Source organism: Trichechus manatus, unplaced genomic scaffold, assembly GCF_000243295.1.
Source record: "Trichechus manatus latirostris isolate Lorelei unplaced genomic scaffold, TriManLat1.0 scaffold00104, whole genome shotgun sequence".
NCBI lineage: Eukaryota > Metazoa > Chordata > Mammalia > Sirenia > Trichechidae > Trichechus > Trichechus manatus.
Window position 1 is genome coordinate 9,410,058 of NW_004444040.1, and position 23,460 is coordinate 9,433,517.

General features: G+C 41.0%; 1 protein-coding gene across 1 annotated transcript in view; it reads left to right on the forward strand.

Annotated features, from left to right (window-relative positions):
- The window catches only part of SLX4IP (SLX4 interacting protein), a 268,157-nt gene that overhangs the window by 184,038 nt on the left and 60,659 nt on the right, over nt 1-23,460 (forward strand). Inside the window, 2 exon segments of the mRNA XM_023737558.1 lie at nt 12,802-12,891; nt 18,301-18,421. Of these exon segments, the coding sequence (XP_023593326.1) occupies nt 12,802-12,891; nt 18,301-18,421 (211 nt within the window).

A 23,460-nucleotide genomic window follows, 5' to 3' on the forward strand; every position in this document is an offset into this window, starting at 1 on the left:
CTTTATCTCTTCATTTGATGTTCTAGGGTTTCAGGATTGTTGATTCTCTGTTTGGCTTAGTTTTTCGGATCTTTGTTGTGGAGGGACGGCGTGGTGTTTCTGCCTAGAGTGCCATCTTGCTGGAAGTCCTAAAAAAAAAGAATCATTTCTTGAAAATTATTAGGGAAAGTGTCAATGAAGTAAAAATCAGTTCTCATCTTTCAAAGGGAGCTACCAAGGACCTGTTTCTAATTGCATTCTTCATGAAGTGACAGGTTTTAGAGTCTGCGGTTCAGCCTGGAATACTATCCAAAGGTACCAGTGGCAGGTGTTAAACTTAAGCTACCCTTCATGCCACCGCTTGGATTGGCCATTGCTTTATTCCCAGCTTCCCTTCCCAAATCTTATTGAGGAAGATTGTGATCTACGCTATTAGCACTAACTGTAGGCAAAAAAAAACAAAAACCCAAAACAGAGCCTTTTCTCAGTAGGAGACCAGAGGAACGTCAACTTCTTTTTCTTGTTTTAAACTAATTTTTGGTGGAAATATACACAACAAAACATATATCTATTCAACAGTTTTACATATGCACTTCAATGACGTCGTTACTTCATATCATGTCACCTTTCTCACTATCTCTACCCATGTTGTTTTACCACCATTAACTTAAACTTTCTGCCCTTAAAGTTCACAGTGCTTTAGAGTTACTGTTAATGAATTTGAGCTCATACAGGTAGTCCCCGACTTACGACATACTTGAATTATGACGAACGGCACTTACGACCATCCATTTTTTTGTACGTTTTATCGTCAGTAATATGTACTACATACAGTGTTGCAGAGCGTAATTTGCTGTTGTTATCATTCTCATGTCAATCCTCAAAGACAAATAAAGATCGGATTTATAAAAATACTGATAATAAAAGACAATAATAATAACAAAAAAAATGAGGTCTTCAATTTATGTCAGAACCAACTTACAACAGAGTCATTGGAATAGAACCCAGTTTTAAGTCGGGGACTACCTGTATATATAATTCTTTCCAGAAGTGCAATACTCAGGACAAACATTCTTTATTAATTGAGCATATCTATTGTTTAGTTTAAAGATGACTTCATGGGATAGTTTAGGTTCAAGGCTTAAAGATTATTTCCGGGCAGTAGATTCGGGGGTTCTCCCAGTCTCAGTGGATCCAGTAAGTCTGGTTTCCATATGAATTTGATGTTCTGTTTCACATTTTTCCTCCTGTTGACAAGGATCCATCTATTGGGTCCTTGATCAAAAAGTTCAGTAATGGTAGCCAGGCATCATCCATTTTTTCTGGTTTCATGGCAAAGAGGCAGTTAGATTGCATTCCATTTCCTTCTCTGATTCCTGGGTCTTCTGCTGCTGCTCCAGGTGAATGGAGACCACATGTTGTATGTTGGATGGCTGCTTGCAAGCTTTTAAGACCCCAGGTACTACTCAGTGGACTCGGAGGTAGAACAGAAACTCTAAAGACAACATTAGGCCAATGACTGGATATACCCATGAAACCATGACCCTAAACCTTTGAACCAAGAAAACTAATCTCCTGTGGTATTTATTTGTACCTAAGTAGCATGAACAACCGCAGCCTTTTTTTGGCTGCTGCTGTAGTTGTAAAATTGTATATAACACTGTATTTGCCATTTCACCCTTTTATTCTGGTATGTAAGTTAGTGATAACAACTACGTTAGTCAAGTTGTGTAACTGTTACCCTTAGTCAATGCCAATTTTCCTATCACCATAAACATAAGTTTACTACTTCCCAGAGAAAGATTTCCCCTCTCCCTCCTCACTCCCTCCCCTGGTAACCAGTAGTAACCACTGGTCTCTATATAACTACCTATTCTTTTTATTTCATATAACTGAGACCATACAATATCTGTCCTTTTGTGATTAACTTATTTCACTCATATGGTTTTTCCATGCTGTATCAGGACTTCATTTTTCTTTAAGGCTGAATAGTATTCCATTGTATGTATGTACCATGTTTTGTTTATCCATTCATCTATTGATGGTCCCTTGGGTTGTTTCCACCTATTTGCTATTGTGAATAGTGCTGCAATGAACATAGGTGTGCAAATGTCTGTGTTATTTCTATTAGATTTCTAGGGTGTATACCTAGGAGTGGAATTACTGGATCATATGGTAGTTCTCGATTATGAGGATGGTGCAAGACTGGGCAATGTTTCGTTCTGTTGTACATAGGGTCACTGTGAGTCAGAACTGACTTGCCAGCACCTAACAGCAACATGGTAGTTCTATTTTTAGTGTTTTGAGAAACCACCAAACTATTTTCCACAACGCTGTACTGTTAATATTCCCACCAGCAATAGATAAGAGTTCTGATTTCCCCATATCCTCACCAACATTTGTTATTTTCCTTTTTTTTGAATCTTAGCCATCTGAGTGGGAGGGAAACGGTATCTCACTGCGGTTTTGATGTGCGTTTCTCTGATGGCTAACAAGGCTGCTATTTAAATAATTTTTATCATTTGATTTTTTTTTAATTTAATAAACACTCTTCACTATCGTCTATGTACCTGACCCAATAGTAGGTATTGACAACCCAAAGGTAATAGAAGGCAGCACCTACCAGAGGTCGTCCAGTGGTAGACAGATACATGTAGTCATGTGTTTCAAGCCTGTGATAAGTTCCACAACAGAAGCATGAATAAAGTGCTATGGCAGCACGAAAGACCTTAATCTTGCCTGAAGGTATTACGGATGTTTTGGGGAGGAGCTCATTGGTTGCTAAGATTTTTGCCTCAGCCAGCTCCACAGAGCACCTGCATTTCCCACGGCTTGTGCCATAATTTCTAGCAATGTGACTGGCAATTTCTGTCATTGGTTGCCAAGGCTAAAACATGCCCACAGAGGTCCATGAAGCAGGACATGTGCTCTCCTGCTTGCTGTTCTTAAACAGCAGTTGATTTTATTACTGTGTTTAGTTAGGTGGCCCACATTGGATTGGTGGAGGACAGTACGAGGTGCCAGAATCATTGTGGCTATTTTGTAATCTGTACAGGAGGGCAACTGTTATGTGTACAAATAGGATCCAAGAAAATGCTTGCAAACCAAACACAACCAGGAGATGGAATTTTAAAATAAGAGATCTAGTTGGGTCCACTCCTTTTACATAGAGGGAAACTAACACCCAAGGAAGGGAGGAGGTACAACCTCTCCTAACTGGAGCATAATCAGAAGAACTTCACAGTCTTTGGACTTCTGTGCTAGCCATTCTCCCATTTGTCATCAGAGGGCTTTCTCCACGCCTTCTCTGTGTATTATGATCTCAAATTCAGGCTATGTCTAATTCTGTTAACTACGATTATGGGGTGTTCCTTGTATCTGGTCTGACAAGTATCTCCAGGTTGGCAAACAAAACAGCCATGATCATCCGGGATCTGCTAAAAGGGAAAGAAAGCTTTCTAGTTTCTCAGTGTTTCCAGAACACTGAGTGGTAATAGTTTCTGCCTCCCTGGGTTGTTGTGAGGATTCCAACTCATAGCGACCCTATGTACAACAGACCGAAACACTGCCTGGTCCTGCGCCGTCCTCAGAATCCTTGTTATGCTGGAGCCCATTGTTGCAGCCACTGTGTCAGTCCATCTCATCGAGGGTCTTCCTTTTTTTCGCTGACCCTCTACTTTACCAAGCATGATGTCCTTCTCCAGGGACTGATTCCTCCTGATAACATGTCCAAAGTATGTGAGATGTAGTCTCACCATCCTTGCTTCTAAGGAGCATTCTAGTTGTACTTCTTCCAGGACAAATTTGTTCCTTCTTTTGGCAGTCCATGGTATCTTCAGTATTCTTCGCCAACACCACAATTCAAAGGCGTCAATTCTTCTTCAGTCTTGCTGATTCATAGTCCAGCTTTCACAAGCATATGAGGCAATTGAAAACAACATGGCTTGGGTCAGGGGCATCTTAGTCTTCAAGGTGACATGTTTGCTTTTCAGCACTTTAAAGAGGTCTTTTGCAGCAGGTTTGCCCAATGCAGTTCATCTTCTGATTTCTTGACTGCTGCTTCCATGGGTGTTGATTGTGGATCCAAGTAAAATGAAATCCTTGACAACTTCAGTCTTTTCTCCATTTATCATGATGTTGCTTATTGGTCTGGTTGTGAGTATATTTGTTTTCTTCATGTTGAGGTGTAATCCATACTGAAGGCTGTGGTCTTTGATCATTATCAATGAGTGCTTCAAGTCCTCTTCACTTTTGGCAGGCAAGGTTGTATCATCTGCATATCACAGGTTGTTAATGAGTCTTTCTCCAATCCTGATGCCATGTTCTTCTTCATATAGTCCAGCTTCTCAGATTATTTGCTCAGCATACAGGCTGAATAGGTATGGTGAAAGTATACAACCCTGATGCACACTTTCCTAACTTTAAACCACGCGGTATCCTCTCGTTCTGTTCAAACGACTGCCTCTTGATCTATGTACAGGTTCCTCATGAGCACAATTAAATATTCTGGAACTCCCATTCTTCGCAATGCTATCCATAATTTGTTATGATCCACACAGTCAGATGCCTTTGCATAGTCAATAAAACACAGGTAAACATCTTCCAGGTATTTCGGCTTTCAACCAGGTTCCATCTGACATCAGCAATGATATCCCTGGTTCCGTGTCCTCTTCTTAATCCGGCTTGGATTTCTGGCAGTTCTCTGTTGATGTACTGCTGCAACTGCTTTTGGATGATCTTCAGCAAAATTTTACTTGTATGTGATATTAATAATATTGTTCGATAATTTCCTCATTCGGTTGGATCACCTTTCTTAGAACAGGAATAAATGTGGATCTCTTCCAGTCGGTTGGCCAGGTAGCTGTCTTCTGAATTTCTTGGCACAGATGAGTGAGCACATCTAGTGCTGCATCCGTTTGTTGAAATGTCTCAATTGGTATTCCATCAGTTCCTGGAGGCTTGTTTTTCAGCAATGTCTTCAGTGCAACTTCGACTTCTGCCTTCAGTATCACCAGTTCCTGATTGTATGCTACCTCCTGAAATGGTGAACGTCCACCAGTTCTTTTTGGTACTCTCTGGGTAGGGGTTGTTAATAGGCTGCTAATGAGCTGAATCAAGACTCTGGATTGTTGGTGCTCATCCTTCATAACCACCTAGAGAGGATGCGGGCATTGGGTTCCCAGCTAGACAGCCTTAAATGTGTTCCCACACGGGGTCTGGAAGTGAAGTCCTGAGTGATCTTCCACAGCGGGGAAGAGTCTTTAAAGTAATGTATGATAATATGCTTTGGAGTCCAACAGATTTGGATTTGATTCATGGGTCTGTTACTTAGCCCCTATGTAATCTTGGACTAGTCATTATCTTCTTCAGCTAGACTTTCTTATCAGTAAAAGTATGAATAATAAGTTGTGCTACTTCACAAACTAGTGGTAAAGATTACATTGATTACTCTGGGTAAAGCTTAGCATACTGCCTAGAATATACATGCTCCATAAATGTAGTAAATTTTCTAAAGTATGATTTTTCTCCAAAAATCCCAGAACTGTTTAATTTCATGCTATATTAATATATGCAGTTTATTTTAACATGAAAATATTAAATATTTTTCCTAAGACCTTTTAGTAAAATTGGTACTCCAGATTATTGCCATGTCTTTTATGAAGATCTTCTGGAAAAAGGTCTTTCTAGATTTAGTATGGGGAATGGTTGGGTTTCTTCAGCAGTAATTCGTCCTCATCATATAGACTCTGCGATCACCTTTTTGTTTTTCACATTGCTGACTAAGAAATTCTGAGCCAAGTGTTGCAAAGACTTGGCACTTTATAGTGTGAATTTTATACAGATTCGTCGTTGGCTTCATTTCATGTGTTTACCCTTGTTTTTCTTACCCCCTTCCCATTTTCAGTCTTTGCCTTGTTCATGGAAGCTGCTTTAAATCTTTAAATGCCAAGTGGTTGTAAAACACAGATGACTATTTGTTGCTCCTCAGCCACAGGCCCATGAGTGCACAGTACCCCACAGGCATGACAGAAACTGCTCACATGCCTTGGCGTCATCTTTGCTTTTCCCTCTCCTCCCACCCAACCTTGTCCTCTTGATTCTGTCTCCTGAGTGTCTCTTGAATCTGCTCCTTCCTCTTCACCTCAGAATCACCCGCCATTGTCTCTTGTCTGGGTTCTTGTGGTGGTTTTAAGCTTGCCTGCTTGGCTCTAGTGCTACCCCCCGCCCCCACCATCAACCCATGTTCCGCACTCTTATCTGAGAGAGTGCTCCAGCCCACAGGCCTCCTCGGGTTCCCTCTACCTCCCTCCACAGTCTCAGGTCTAAACTGGCTGCACTGGCAGCCTCATCTGCTGACGTTGCCCTACATTTCCAAATTACCAGACTCTTCCATAGCAAAAGCACACTGTGCTATTGAGGCCTCTTACCCTGTGCAGGAGCGTTTTCCTTTTTCTTCCACTTGCCCTGTTCCTCAGAACTTGACTGGGATGTTGCCTCCTTTTCCCTGACCTTCCTTTGACAGACTTGTCACTTGGCTTCCTTGGGCAGAGGTTCATTGGGCATGCCACTGTTGTCACACTTACTGCAGTGTCCCGTCATCACTCCCCCCACCCCCCCGCCAGGGCCTGGCCCAGTAGCTCTGGTAAACTTAGCAGGTGTTAACGAATGAATAAATGAGTGAGTGAGAAAAGACCGAAAACTTCCACATGTCAGAGTGCTGGCTGTGCTTCTGAGATGTCTACATGCATGAGAAATGTTAGCATATTCACCTTTATGTTACACTTAATGTAGCATTCGAAGACAAAGCCTCCCACCTCTGTGAACCTAGGGTTGCTTCAAGTTAAGTTGCAGCTTTGGGATTCTTAACAAAGAGACAGGAAAAATAACCAGCATGCGTCATCGGCAGTGATTAATCAACTCATCAGTTTATAGTGAGGTAATCCTAAAACCAAACCGGTTGCCATTGAGTCCGTTCCAACTCATGGAGGCTCCACGTGGGTCAGAGTAGAACTGTGCTCCATAGGGTTTTCAATGGTTGATTTTTTTAGAAATAGATAGCCAGGTCTTTCTTCCGTGGTGCCTCTGACTGGACTTGAACCTACAACCTATCGGCAGCTCAGCACATTAATCATTTGCACCACCCTGGGACTCCAGGGTGATCCTAGGATCTTTCTATTCCACTTTTTCAAAATATGAAAAATGACTTCTTGTCATTGCTCATGTCAGAGCACTTGCCACTCCAGAATAAGTGTAACCAAATTCCTCAGGTTCTTGTCCTGTCCTATTAGCCGGTTGAAATAAGATGGACGCCAATTGCGAGGGAAACAGAGAGTGGCAATTTTATTGTCTGCGCAGACAAGGAGCAATGTGGGGCATAGAGGCTGAAAGACCACTCGCTCCCTGCCAGAGGGGATCAGGGACCTTTTATGTCCTCGAGTCCCCAGGGGGCAGGGATTGGCGCCTGAAACTGTACACCTGGAGCCCTCCCATGCCCAAATTTGGAGATTCAGGTGTTGAGTCATGCTGAGTCACTCTTCATAGGAAGTCCGCATTGTGGGACCTCTGGCTTTGCAGAGGGGCTGGGTGGTGCTGTAAGCCTGAGAATATCCGCCCCTCCCATCATGCTCAGGTCCTTTGGCAGGTAAGGACACGATTTTCCAGTTCTGCGCATGTGCCGAGATCCTGGCTCGCATGCGCAAAGATCTGGCGCCAAATACAAACCGTGGTTAGAGGCTGCTGCTTGCAAGGGCTGCAAGCTCGGAGCAAACCGCAGTTGGAGGCCGCAGTCTCCAAGGACAGTGAATGAAGGGGCAAGGGAGCCGTGGTGGAGCAGGGTTGCATAAGGAATGAGGAAGTTGTTCTATGATGCATCAAGGTCCCGGGCTGCTGGGAATGGCCTTGTCCCCAGGATGTGCCCAGAGCCCTCAGTTTGCAGATAATGTAACTGACTAAAAACTGAGCTAATTTGTACTGCTATGTTTCCTCCCTCTCTTTCTCTCTTAGGTTCTTTCTTTCTTTCTTTCTTTCAATATTAAGCACTTACTGTGAGCTGGTACTGTGTGAATCACTGGGAATATAAAATCGATTCGAGTGCGGACCCTATCTCCACCAAGGAGCTAACAGTCTAGTGTGGAAGGCCCTTCCGTGGACCGGTCATTGAATGCAGGCACACATATAGCACCTGAAGAATGTGCCTGATCCAGAGGCGGGAGAGACAGACTGTTCAGGAAACCTTCCCAGAGGTTTCGCTCACAGAGTCACGCTCCTGCTAGGTTGTGAGGATGTACAGAATTTCACCAAGCCTGAGAGCAGTGTGGGGGAAAATAGCACAAGCAAAAGCGCAGAGGGAGACAGCGGGCGAGGCTGGGATGCTTAAGGAAGAGATAGGAAAAATAACCAGCATGCTTGGTGGGCAGAGATTAGTCAGTTCATCAGCTTGCAGTACGTCACGCTAGCAGCTGCAGCTTCCTTCTCTAGCAGCCCACTGCAGCAGGAGTGATCCGATTAGTGTGTTAGAAATAGTGGTGGCATGGAGGATTCATCCAGGGTACCCATGGAAGTGGCTGTGGCATTCCAAGTGGGAAATGAGGGGAGCAGTAGGGCAGGAGAGGAGGGGTGTGGCTGAGAACAATTTAAGAAGTAAAGTCTGCAAGATGTGGTGACTAATTGATTGTGGAGGGTTAGAGAAAGGGAGGAGTTGGGGTGACTCCCAGGTTTTTGGCCGGAACCTCTGGGTGGAGAGTGGTAGAAGCTGGACCAGAACCTGCACTGTTGACTCATACCCAGTGCATTGTATGTGAGGCTTTTTCTAGCCTTTGAACTGTGAAAGAGATAACGTGGCCTGTGTAAAACACCAACTCTGGCCTGAGAAAGAGGTGATGGTTTCCGAGCTGCTCCTCTCAGTAGAAAGCTGGCAAGTCTGTCTTCTGAGAGTAGCAATAGCCTCCTCCTGATTAAGGAGGAGGAGCAGCGCAAGCCGTGCTGCTGGCCGTGCTAAGAAGCCTTTTTCCCCCCTCATGTCTGTTTACTCATGGGAGAAAAGACGTCTAGAAGGGCAAAATACCTGATTCGTGTGGGAGTTTGAGAGAACTCTTGCTCGAGTACTCAGAACTGCTGGCTGTGAGGGAGAACCCCACTGTGGGGGCGGGGACTGCACACAGGCCAAGCCGTGGAGTCCAGCAGAAATCCCGGGAGAGTTTGATCACTAGAGTAAGATTCAATGATTTATTTTTTAAAAAGACCATCTAATCAATCTGTTTACAGTCAAAATTAGACCAGGGTACTGGTGTTCAGAGTTACAAAATAGTGAGAAAATAGCAAATTGCCTTACTATTTTTTTAATTCTTCAGAAAGTTAACTATTTAGTAGTATCAGTCCAAGTTGTTCCAGCATCAATATTTAATTTTATTTTAAAAATTACCTTTGCCAGTAAAAAGTGGGTAGCAGAGAACTTGGTTCAGACTGAAGAGCCCAGCGTAGAGCGCCAACAACAAACCCCAGGAAGCTGTGTAGGAAGCACATCACCCTGCTTTGGGGGAGTTCTTATTCTGGGGTCCCTGGACCCCCACAAAGGGCCCCTGATAGAATTCAGAGGGTCCATGAACTTGGATGGGAGAAAAGTTACATCTTTACTTTGACCAAGTTCTCACGAGTTTAGTTTTCCCTTTATTATGAATGTAGAGTTCAAAACACAATAGTATTAACAATATTTCTCACCATTTGAAATCACAAATCTTTTCATATTATAGTTGTTGCAGATTATATCATCGTTGTTGCAGATATCTGCAAATATCATAATATGCTCATCACCACCATAGCTTTACAGTAGTTACTGGATCCACTGCTATATGACAAGGTCCGATGCCTTAATAAATAAGTGCATGCATTACTATATCACAGTTTTTAAAAATGTTTTGACAACTGTACTTTAATATAATCGGTTTTCTTTTTAACCCTGTGTGTTATATTTTATGTCTTGAAAAACATTATTCTGCGTAGGTTTCATCAACTTCACAGCTGGCCAAAGGGGTCCATGGCACATGAAAGGTTAATAACCCTTGGCTAAGATCATGTAGTTGTGGCATGTGACCTCCACCTGGTGGCAGCATACTCCTAGAAGGTTAAATGTATAATCAACAGTTGTGATGAAACTTCAAAAAAACAGTGTACTTGAGTATGGTTTTCAAACATTTTTTACCACAACCCACAGTGAGAAATACGTTTTACATCTTGACTCAGAACATTCTCAGATAAGTTTCGCAAAACAATAGCTGACCTTACTCTGTGACACACTAGTATTTTCTATTCCATTTCATTCCAATATTCTTTTCGTTTCTTTTATTAAACTAAAATGCTGGTTGTAACACACCAAATTGCAGTTTAGTGGGTCACAGAGCACTCTTTGACATCAGAGGTGACCATCTTTGGTCTTGCCTCATGGTTGACTAGTCAATGAACTTCAATTTGGTCTCCCCCCAAACACACATACTTTCAGAGACATGATTCTTGCATTTTAAACGACTGTCAACAAATATGAATATATCTTTATGTAACATTTGAAATATTGTTTATTATTGATGTATAATTTATATAGGGTGAAATGCACTGATCTTAGGTGTATAGCTCATCAAGGTTAGTATGCTCCTACCACCCCAGAAAGTTCCTTGTGCCACTTCTCAGTCAATACTTCCCCAGGCAATCACTGTTCTGATTTCTTTCACCATAGTTTTTTCTGTTCTAGAACTTTATATAAATGGAATCATGCAGTATTTATCTTTTGGTCTGGCTTCTTTTACTCAGTATAATGTTTCTTAGCCTAATCTGTGTTGAGAGTATTAGTAGTTTGGTGAGTAGCAGTCCATTTTATGAATATACCACAATTGTTTATTCATTCTGTTGATAGACTTTTGGGTTGTTTTCATTTTGGGCTATTTGCTATGAGTTGGGATCCACTCCCCAACAATGGGTATGGTTTTGGTGTATGAATAAAGCTGCTAGGCACATTTGAATGCAAGTCTTTGTATGCATATATGTTTTCATCTCTCTTGGATAAATACCTGGGGGTGGGATTGCTGGGTCAATGGGTAAATAATACGTTTCACTTTATAGGAAACTGCCAAACTGCCAAGGTAGTTGAATCCTGTTACATTTCCATTAGCAATGTATGAGGGTTCAGGTTACTCCATATCCTTGCCAACTTTTGGTGTTGTCAGTCTTTTTAATTTTAATCATTCTGGTGAGTATGTAGTTGTATCTGTTGGTGACTTTACTTTGCATTTTCCTGGTGGCCAATGATGTTTAACACATTTTCATGTGTCATTAGTGTATCTTTTTCAAGAAGTGTCTGTTCAGGCTTCGGTTGTCTGTTTTTTAAATACTGATTTATAGGTGTTTTTTATATATTTTGGATACCAGTCCTTTATGTTATATATATGTACTGTGAATATTTTCTCTCTGTCTATGGCATATACATTCATTATATTAACAGTGATTTTGGGTAAGCAGAGGTTTTTAATTTCAACAAAATCCAACTTAACATTTCTTTTCTTCTATAGTTAGTGTTTTCTGTGTCCCAGCTAAGAAATGTTTTCCTACCCCAAAGTGAAGATAGTTTTGGTTTTTATGTTAGATCTGTAATCCATCTCAGAAAGATAGACAAGAAATAATTTTTTGTTTATGGTGTGAGGTAGATGTCAAGTTTCTCTCTGCCCCCGCCCCCTCTGTAGGTATCTCATGTTCTAAGATCATTTCTTGAAAATACTTTCCTTTATCCATTAAATTATTGCACAGAATTAAAAATAATAATAATAACCCTGTTCCTCCAAAGAGGTACATGCGTGACTTTTCCTTTTCGGCCATAAACTGACCCTCTGGGCCTATTAGACATCTACAACCTGCAGTCTTGGTCTTTTATTGCTTTCTAAACCAATCCATGCACAGTTGTCTTGACTTTCTCAGAAATTACTTTGCTTATAGGGTGTGAGGATTTATGAGGCTACAGCTCTTTACAGGATCTCTAGCTGTGCTATCCAGTACAGTAGTCACCAGCCACATGTGGTTATTTAAATTAAATTTAAACCAATTAAAATGAAACAAAATAAGTTCAGCTTCTCAGTTGCAGTGGTGACATTTTAAGTGCTTACGCGGCTAGTGGCTACTCTATTGAACGTCACTGAGATAGAACACTTCCATTTTTTCAAAAGTGCTGGACAGTGCTGGTCTGTAGAATAAGAACAGAAGTAGGCTTTGCACAGTTTTGTAGCATATTTTAATAAAACTTTCTTTAGTTTCTATAACCATCATCCAGCATCTGCCTTTCTCTCCTTGATTGTTTTTCATTCTTCCTTGCTTCCATTTCCATTCCAAGATGTCCTGTCCACCTAAAAATGCAGTAGCCCCTATCTGCCCTCTCCTACCTAGAAGGAAGAATTCTTCTGGCTGTCCAGGGCATAATTCTTTTCTGGAACCTACCTTGGACTGACCCATTTAATTTTTCTCAGGGGTCAATATGTCTTCCAACTGCCACTGGATGCCTGGGCCTCCCCCTTTGAGGTATGGGCCAGAGATATTTTGTCTTTTTCATCCTGATTAAAATTGTATTTCTCCTTAGCATATGCACTATAAAATCAAACTTGTGGAAAGGAGTAGTAGGTTATGACCAGTAGCACTGTCCCATATTAAGATTTCTGTCCCAGAAAATTATTGAAAAAAAATGAATTACCATTTCGTTGTGAGTGACCACATAGGAATTTGTGAGATTTTCTCTTGTTGTTTGCTGAGCGTGAACCTCACAGACACTGACTCTGCCATTATGTCTTTCAGTGTGGGAACTTTGCTGTCCTGGTGGATCTTCATGTGTCACCTCAAGGTTCAAACAGAGATACCAGCTGGTTTTCTGAAGAGAAGAAAGAGGTACAACAAAACTGTTTTCACCATTTAAATACAAGTAGCTGCTGCTATAAGAAGAGATATTAGCCCTTTCCAGCTTTTCATTTTCACAAAAAGTGGACAAAAATATTATGAGTGGGGATTAACCCTTGAAGAACAGTTATTGTATTCCCAGTGACATACCCCAGATGTACCTCCTCTTGTTTTTCCATTAGAAACAACCACATCCATACATTTCATACACTGCTCTACTATTTAAACCAGAAGTTTCCAACCTTTTTATTTTGGGGGAAGGAGTTCTCTATATTAAAAGAGAGAGAGTGAATGAAAAGACGTTAAAGCGACTGGGTAAGCAGGGATTTTAATATGACTGGTTGCGAAGGACGGAACCGAGCACCTGGAGCAGGTGTACAGGTTAACAGAAGGCTGATCTTCCACACCTGCCTGAAATCCTCCTCTTCTGCACTTTTATCTTCTACCGTCCTTTTATTATCATGAGCCTTTGACAACAAATGAGGAGACATTTGACTGTGTTCCTTCCCTCACTTTGGTCAGTGAGTAAAGCAAATACTCACGTGACAGGAGCTTAATGCTTGACCTCCCTGGGCCTCAGCCTCCTCATCTGCAAACGAAGGGGTTCAACTAGATGCTGTCTCTTCCCACCACTTGTCTGTCAGTTTGTCGTACTGTTGTGGCTTGCGTATTGCTATGATGCTGGAAGGTATGACACTGGTATTTCACATACCAGCAGGGTCATCCATGTTGGACAGGTTTCGGCAAAGCTTCCAGGCCAAGACAGGCTAGTAAAAAACACTTAATGATCTACTTCCAAAAATCCACCAGTGAAAATCTTACGGATCACAATAGAATATTATTTGATGTAGTGCTGGAAGACGAGTCCCCTAGGTTGGAAGGCACTCAGAATACACAATGGTCGCAATAATGGACTCAAGCATACCAACGATTGTGAAAATGGCACCAGACCAGGCCATGTTTTGTTCTGTTGTATGTGGGGTCACCGTGCGTTGGAGCCAACTCTATGGCAACTAACAATAACAGATCACTCCCGGCTCTAAGCTTCAGCGATCCCATCCAGGTGCTGCTGTGTTTGAGTGTTCATAAGGTAGATCGAACTCTCACATGTACTTTACTTCCTTCTCCAGACCCCTGCTTACCAGAGTACAGGGACAGCAAAGCAATGGCTTCTACATAATTTTCATAATGCTATAGCACTTCTTTTCTTCAATAATATTTGTTTGTCACAATAGCTTTTTAGGGCTAGAAATGAAAAATTTTATAAAAAGATGGTGTACAGAGAAGAAACTAGTGATACGGGCTAAGAAAAACTTTCCTGTAATAATTTTTTTCTATCAGTTTTTGGAGATCATTAGGAAAAAAAAAAAAGTCCCCCCAAAAGAAAATTTACAGAGTAATACATTTTCAGTCAGCAGGTAATAATATTATCAGAACTTTGCTCTCATAATTTTGCAAAGGATGCAGGTGGCCCAAAGATGGGAGAAGAAAGACCCAAGATTTGCTATAATGGGACTTACTGAAGCAAGTAAGTGTAGACTGTCGTCTTCAGGATTTAATATTTAGCAGGCCAACATCTCCTACTGCAGCCCACCTCTCTGAGATTTCTAGCTTTAGCTTCCTAACACATGTCCCCATAATTTAGAACGGTTAATTCGTTTCCCCAGTGACTAATATGCACCCGAGGGAAGCTCACCCAAAAAGCCTCTGACTTGACTTATATTATCAGCATCCTAGAATCCACTGTTTCAGACCTGTATTTCCACTCTTTCCCAGCTTTACCACTTGGCCTTATGCCTTTCGTCAGTTGATTTGGGAGGCTTTAAAATAAAGCTATGGGTATGTGAATCACCTCTTACCCTGAGTGTGAAGCCAGGTCTCCAGGGTGCCATACACAGCTGCTTGTCTCCACCTAGTCCCTACTTCAAGGCAATGGCGCATGACTTTGCAAAGATATGAGAGCTGCGCGACAGGACATGGAGAGCTGCCACTGCAGCACGCGGGCAGAGGTGCAGGCCACGCCAGCCCCCTGAGCTTTCCTCTCGAAGCAAAGTCAATCATTCACTGTTTCTATTTTAAGTTGTCCCTTTAAAATGTGTTCACTGGCATTAAGATTGCTCTGGGATAATTTGTGTGCGTGTGCGTGTCAGAAAACAGAAAAGCTAGTCAAGCAAAGGATGTGATTTAGCCTTTGTTCAGTGTCTCAACACTTTCATCTCTTTTATCATTAGATCATCTCCTCACGGTTGGGATTTCATGAGCCACTAATTTGATTGCACTTTAACAGTTACTTTATATAGTGAAAGTCTAAGACTACCCAGTTCCTTCGCAGAAAAAGAAACTGATTACATGTGTTAAATATATGTTTATTTTGAGTCTAGCACAAGTAGTGCTTGTACCCAAACAGCTGAACGCAAACTGTTCCATTGTAAACTTGAAGAAGCGAACATAAGCCCCGTAGCCTGGAGATGCCAAATGCATCTCTCATGCTCGCTTGATGATTTTAACTTGTTCTTCTCATCTGCCCTTCACATTTGGCAGGGAAGTTTTCTTTTTGTGCGTTTCTCAGATTCTGAAGGGACTGCTTTGCTAAGTGGTACAGTAATTGGGGGTATCTCAGCCACATTGTGCATGGTCTACCTGTCATTTGTCAAACTTGACTTTTTGTAGGAAAGCCCCGTAAGTATAGGGAGAAAGTTTATGTATATGGGGCTTTGCTCTATTTTTGTCGTGCTATTTTTAGTTCTAGCCTTATAGGGCATTTATGGCCAAATTTTAGCAATCCTTGTTTCCATGTATGTCTTCCACATATTTTCAAGCTCAGTCATAGTTGAACCCTGCATGTGAAGAAAAAATTCTTTAATTAAAACAACAGTATAAGGCATAGTTGTTTTTCTGTTGTGTGAACAATGCCAAAACACTCAACTGTAAATGGATATCTATCTCTGTATTGCACAGGGCACTGCATCCTTGGACTACAAAAGAGAAGCAGGAGAGAGAACACCAGTGTTAGTGTTTCATCTAGAAATTCACATTTGTGAATTAAATCAAGGGGTTTCTGTACTGTTTGAGGGGTGCAGCCTTTACAATAAAAGAAAAGTTTGGCTGTAATTGCCCTTAGAAGCAGCTTAAAACTTTGTTCCCATTTTAATTTATGAAGATTCTAAGAGATCAGCTTGCGATGGCATTGCAGGAAACCAGTGAAACAGGTTTGAGGTGACCTTGGCAACTCACAGCCTTCTGCAGAGTCTTTGAGAATTGAACCAGAATGATCAGCTCGTAACCTAAATTAAGAAGCATAGATTTTTGTTGCAGCTAACAACAACAACATGTTATGTTGAAACAGAGTCAAAACTATGTGTTTTGTCACCTAACAAATATTAACCGGCTTTAAAGAAATACGAGAAGTGAAATTATTTTTAGCATTAACAGGTAGATATAGTGCAGTTTTTACAAAAGCTACAGGCATATGCAGTATCATCAACAAGGGCATGGAAGAAAATTAGATTGCTGATTTCCAGTTTTCTGTTGAACCCACTGCTCAATGCTATTCCTTCTTCAGTAGGTTAGTAAACCTGCGGTCAGAATGACAGTGTTTAGATTTGTAAAAATTTGAACCAGGTCTGATAAATAAAAATCACTGTTTCTGGCTACTCTTGAAAAATTGGAAGATCTGGCAATACCTTGTCTGTATCTCTACAGGATAGGAGTCCACTGATACCACAGGGAGCTGCCCCCTAGGGACTGGGCTGCCAGCTGCACCCACAGGATGTGAATATGCGTGTAACCTGGCTTCTCCCTTCAACCCCAGCCCCTGCCTGGCCACAGGAGGCATCTCAGTGAGGCCCTTGCTGCCAGCCAGCGTGGCGCTATTTGGCTTCTTTTATTCATCACAATACAACAGCTGCTTGGTATTTATATGAAGATATTCTTTACCTCATTGATTTTATCAGCTCATCATACTGATTTTTACATTGAAGTCCGTGTGGTTTGTTTTTATCCTCCTTTTAGAAATGTGAAACTGAGGCAGAGAGAAGTGAAATGAATTTATCGGATCACAAAGTGAGCCAACATCATGGTTTCAAAGAAACTTTAGTAGCAAATTTAAATGTGTGGTGTTATCCATGAGCTTATATAACATTGCTTTCAACATTCATATCTAAATTAAAAAAACAAATAAAACAAAATGTCCACGAAGGGAAATTTAGCATTAATTAAGGGAAATGGTTGCACAACGTGATTAATGTGGTTGCTATCACTGAGCTATAGACCTGAAAAAAGTTGAACTGACAATGTTGTGTTATATATATTTCTACCCCCTCCCACCACCAAAAAAAAAAAAAAAACCAATCAATTTCAAGTCGGGGAAAAGGAAATGTTAAAAAATAAAATTTAGATATTATCAAAGTTAGTTTGTACACCTGGAAAAAGCTGAACTGGAAAAAGTTGTGTGACAGACATATTTACAACAATGACCAAAAAAAAAAAAAAAGGCAGCTGCTGGTACTGTCTGTGTACAACCAGCCACCTCATAAGATTTATTTTCTTGATTCAGAGGTTTAGGGTCATGGTTTCTTGGGACATTAAAATCAATTGGCCTAATACTGATTTTAGTGCTTCTGTTCTGCCTCCTAGTTCATTGCATAGTCTTTGTGGTTTTAAAAGCTTGCAAGTGGCCATCCAAGGTACACTTGGCCTCTATTCTCCTAGAACAATAGAGGAAGAAGGAGGGTCAAGAATTGGAGGAGGAATTGTAATACGTGTCTAATTGCCTCCATGAACAACTGCCTCCTTTGCTATGAGACCAGAGGAACTGGATGGTGCCTGGCTACCATTACTGAACCTTTTGATCAAAGATCTATAGAAGAATCCTGATCAAAAGGGAGGAAATGTGGAACAGATTTTCAAATTCTCATGGAATCCAGCCTTTCGGACCTATTGAGGCTGGATGACCCCCAGAAAACTATTGCCCTTAGGGAGTCTTTAAACCTTAAACTGAAACTATCCCCTGCAGTAATCTTTAAACTATAGTTTAGCTTAATTAGAAAAGAACGTCTACCTTGAACACTGTATTCTTTTAAAGAATCATCTATATGGATCAAATTTACAACAGCAACTCAAGAGGTTAGGTGAGAAGCTTAGGGGCAGTGAGTTTATGTTAATGATGGTGAAATAATTCGGAAAAAGATATCGAGAAAGTTGGCCACAACTTGAAGAATGTAACCAATGTCATTGAATTGTACATGTAGAAATTGTTGAATTGGTGTATGTTTTGTTGCATATATTTTCACCAAAAAAAAAAGAAGAAAGTTTAATGTTGACTTTTTAACATGTACTATGTTGATTTTTTTGTACTATATTAAATTAGGAGATTACATCCATTTTTTTAATTTACTTTAGGAGGTCTGTTTACTTCTGAAAGAAGCCATTGATTCAAGAGTTAAGGAGTACTTAGAAGTTCGTAAACAGCACAGGCCGTCAAATGCAGAATTCACAAGATCCAGTCCCTTGTCCTTAAAAGGTAGGCACAGAGCACTTCGATTTTTTAGGCAAAGAAAATAAGGTTTCTGCTTTGTAGAGATGGCAATTATGTTTGACTCTGACTGTCATGCAAGTAGAGTGATACATTTAGAAAATATGTTCTAATGAAGAGACTTTATTTTGGTAAAGAAAAGTAATTGAAAAGCTCTGAAGGGCTTTTAATGGTAGGCAAAATATATAAAAATATAAAATGAAACATTCCTAAGGAAACCATAAGTTCTTTAAAGGCTTTTTTGTTTGTTTGTTTGTTTGATTTTGACAAATATCCTTACAAGAGAATAATATTAATACTGACTTAAATTGATTTGAGACTTTATACTTTTTAAAATGCTTTCACATCTATCACCCTATTTCAGTAATTCTCAACCGGGAATGTCCCCTGTCGCCCCCCCCCCCCTCCCCGGGACATCTGTCGATGTCTGGAGACAGTTCTGGTTGTCACATCTGGCAGGAGAGATTCTTCTGGCATCTAGCAGGTGGAGGGCAGGTATGCTGCTGCCCATCCTGCAGTGCACGGGACAACCCTCACAGCAAAGAATTATCCAGAGCGAAACATTTAGAGAACCAAGATTGAGAAATCCTACCCAGTTTCCTAATTACACTTTGAGAGTGGCAATTCCTCTGATTTATGGGTGAAGAAACTAAAGGTCTGCAAGATTAAGTGGCTTGCCCAAATAAAAGGTAGTCTTCTTGAGGACAGAGATTTGGTCATCTTCACCTCTCATGCCCCCTTCCCCATGCTCAGCCCAGTGCCTGATACACAGAATCAGTGATATGTTGAATAAAATGGTACTTGGGTGACAAGTGGCAGAACCTGAACCTAGACCCAGCTCTTGTATTCTTTCCACTCTGTTATTGTTGTGTTTTTAATTTTTTTTTTTACTTTGAATCCACATTTTATAGTACTACTTATGGTACAAATAGGGTTCAGCCCCATAGGAATCCTCAGAGAATGATGACTGGACTACTGTGAAGCAGATCATGCCAATGCAGTGTGGGATTGTTCACCTCTCTAGGAAGAAAATTATGTTAATACCCCCCTTTGAAGGTACAGAGTCCCTGGGTGACGGCAAACCATTAACATGCTCAATTGCTAATCAGAAAGTTGGAGGTTTGAGTCTACCTAGAGGTGTCTTGGAAGAAAGACCTGGCAGTCTACTTCTGAAAAATCAACCATTGAAAACCCTGTAGGGCACAGTTCTACTCTGCAACACGTGAGAACACCAGCTAGTACTGGTTTTGAAGATGTACTTGATTCAAAGCATTCACCCCAGCACAGCTGATAAATGGGCAGAATAATTTTACCCAACCTGAAAATCTTGAACAAATGCAAGTTTGAGTCCAGACAATACTGTGTTAAGTGATGCTTTTTGGTTTTCAGCTCAATTAAAAAAAAAAAAAAAAACTCATTGCCGTCGAGTCAATTCCGACTAATAGCCACCTTGTAGGACAGAGTAGAACTGCCCCATGAGGTTTCCAGGGAGCAGCTGGTGGATTTGAACTGCCGACCTTTTGGTTAGCAGCCAGACTCTTAACCACTGTGCCACCAGGGTTTCCTTTAGCTCAGTAGTACTGTAAACCTTGAGAAAAGCCAAAAGAGCTTGCACCCCCTGTACCTCAGCACTTCTGGCTTGTCTCATTTTCTAACCTGGAAAAAATGAAACGGAATGGAGCAAAGTTTCAAGACCTCCACTACTGGTGTGGCAGGTACTGTACATCAGCTTGGTTAGTACCTGTTCTCAACCACCCCTTCCCTTGCCTTGTTCTACTAGTGAGCGAAGAAAGCTAACTCCTCCATTTCCCACCCTCTCTTACAACTAGGGAACACAGTTCTGTACTGAGGATGGAAATGAAAGCTTTTCTTGAGTTCCTGAGGAAGTTTGTTTATTTTTAAACAGAAAATTTTTAACCTGTTTTTTCTACTTCATATATTATAGAAGTCCTTCCACACACACATATTACTATTTTTAATGACTACATAGTGTTCCATTAAATGTCTGTACTCATTTGTTGATGGGACATGTAGGTTGCAGCTAAGATTTTCACTGTTGTAAACAATGGTGTAATGAACATCCTGATAATGTACTTATTTGCACACTTCAATTTCTTTATAATATTTCTAGTTTAACGTTCGTATTATTATTGGTTTGTAAAAACTCTGTAAGGGTATGAATGCTTTGTATGTTATCTATGTTGCAAATGATTTTTCTCAGTTTGTCTTTTGCCTTTGCCTCTGACTGGCTACAAAGAAGGAGAGAGCCCCTCTTTGCCTGATGGTGCCTCCAGTGACCACTGGTGGGATGAAAGCTGGGGTTCCTTGTAGTAAGATGAGTAGTGTGGTGAAGTGCCAGAGGGGTGCATGATGCAATGTAACGTGTTTTTCACACTTTAGAAGAAGGTTGTGCTATAAATCCCACTTCCAAAGTAAACTTGGTGTGAGAGCACTATCTTCTCTTTCTTTGCATTGCAAACAGTAACCTCTAACTGACCATGCCTTCTGATACTCATACCTTATCTAGACACCTGCAACAGCCTCTGAGCTGGCTCCCTTGCATCTGCTCTGGTTAACGCCCCACCTCCTTCAGTTAGCACGATCCCTTAACGTCACAGGTTTGATGACAGGTCCACCTCTGCCTGAAGCCCTTCAACATCTCCCCAAGGCTCCCAGGATGAAGGCCAAGATCCTTGGGGTAGCTGCCTTTCCAGCTTCGTCTTGTACCACTTTTTCCTTCTTTCTTGCTCCAGCCGCAGCAGACTTAATTCATGTCTTCCAAAGCTCCATTCTTCTGCTCATCTCAGGGCTAGTCCTTTCTTTTCCCTATGCATCCTTCAGCTCTCTGCTCACAGTCCACACTGTTGGGAAGCTTATTCTGTTGAGAGGTCCCCTTGTTACAGGCCGAGGAGCATTCTGAACTTCATTCACGCTGTTTGGTTAACATCTCTCTCCACAAATGTGTAAACCTCCCGAGAAGTAGTTCTGTCCCTTTTGCTCTCTGTTTTATCTTCAGGAGGTAGCACAGTTCCTGGCATGCAGTAGGTACCTAACAAATATTTGTATAGGTGATAAATTTCACCAGTGGTTATGTGTTTCTGTTCTTAGTAAGGTCAAGGCCTATCATATCTTACCTGTCCTGCCTTGTTCCTCCTGGTACTGAACTTCCTATTTCCCACAAACCTGTGTTCTTTATACCTCTATGCCTTTACGTTTACAAGTTTCTCCTCTGCCTGGCAAATGCCTATTTAACCTTCAAAAACCAACTCAAATATTACTTCTCTGAAGTCTTCCTCAGTTTCCCCTCCTTTGTGCTCCCACATTACTTGGCACTTACCGCTTTTACAACATTTGTCACCTTGTATTGTATTATAATCAGTTTACTGGCCTTTCCCCCTCACCTTTGGTGGCAAAGATTGACTCTCCGCCAGCCCCCGAGTTTCGTTTCTTCTCCAAATTACCTTGCTGCTTAACTTTAGAGTATAAGCAAATAACTGTGCTCCTGGTTATAATTGTTTAACCTCGGTCCAAACTGTTCATTTCCAAGAAGTAGGGGCATTGTTCATCCATCTCTGCCACAAGATTGCTTTTCACAAATGACCAAGGTTCATCACGTTCTAGGCCATGCACACCCACAAGGTTGAAAAGGACACACAGAATGATACAGCACCACTTTATACTGTTTGTTAACAGCATTACTAAACGTGGAAACTGAACGCGCGCTTTTGCCCTTTCCCCAGTGCCAAAGACAACTCTCTAGATGTTTATCTAACTGCCCGTTCTCAGCTGCTCCCATAATCTTACTTACAAGCCTTTTTCAAAAGCAATTTCAAAGCCACTAACCACAAGGCAGGAGCCCCAGTGGTGCAATGGTTAAGCGCTCGACTGCTAACCAGGTCAGCGGTTCAAACCCACCAGCTGCTCCATGGTAGAAAGATGTGGTAGTCTGCATCTGTAAAGATTTAGAGCCTTGGAAACCCTATGGGGTAGTTCTGTTCTGTCCTATAGGGTCTCTCTGAGTGGGAATCGACTTGATGGCAGTGAGGTAACCATCTGGCCAGGACTTCAGTTTTGCTTCTCATGTTCCCTGAAAATAGAAAGAGTTGTTGTTACTGCATGGGTAGCTTCATATGTTTGAATGAGAGTGGTTTATGCTTTTGTATAAATTGGATATCTTCTCTCATTTGCATGAGTTTCTTACCTTTTTCTATTTTCAGAGCCACATAACAGTAATGAGCCTCAGCATGATATGTGTGCTTAATATATAATTCTGGATAAGCCGAAGTCTCTAGACAGGTCACTTTGTTGATTGCTGTAATAATATTAATATTTTTGCACTCTGATTTTTCTTTATGAAAAATAACAAATGACTTTGAGGCTGTTTCCTTAGTCATATAATATAAAGGAGTACAAAGAGTATTCACAGAGTCAGTCAGTGAACAGCATAGCCCCGGCATTTGCCAATAGCTTCATCCTTATTTGGAAGTACCTGAAATCTTATTTCAGTAGATTCATTAAAATTTAGTGTTGTAAAAAGACTTAACCATGAATTCTTGTCAATTCTACCTCATTAATATTTTTCCCCTTAGCCTTGCCATCGTTGGGTGTTGCCAGTGTTTTTAATTTTTGCCAGTCTGACAGGCCAAAAATCAAAGGAGATACCATATTGTTTGATTTTTATTTATTTTTCTGCTCTTACATGTTTATTGATGACTTATACTCCTTGTTAGCTGAACTGCATATTCACAGCCATTGCTCACACTTTGTATTGAGTTGTTTGCCTTTTTCTTCTTTTTTTTTTCTTGTTCCCATTGTCATTCTCTTATTAGAGACTGTCCTTAATCAGCTCTTGAATTAGTGCCATAGCCTCCTGATTTTCCTTCCAATTTATCCACACCTCTGCTGCCCAAGTGACCTACTAAAAGCAAAAATTTTATAGGTTCCACAGGACCCATACCTCACACCGTATACAAAAACTACTTCAAAATGGATCAAAGACCTGAATATAAAGCTTAAAACTATAAAGT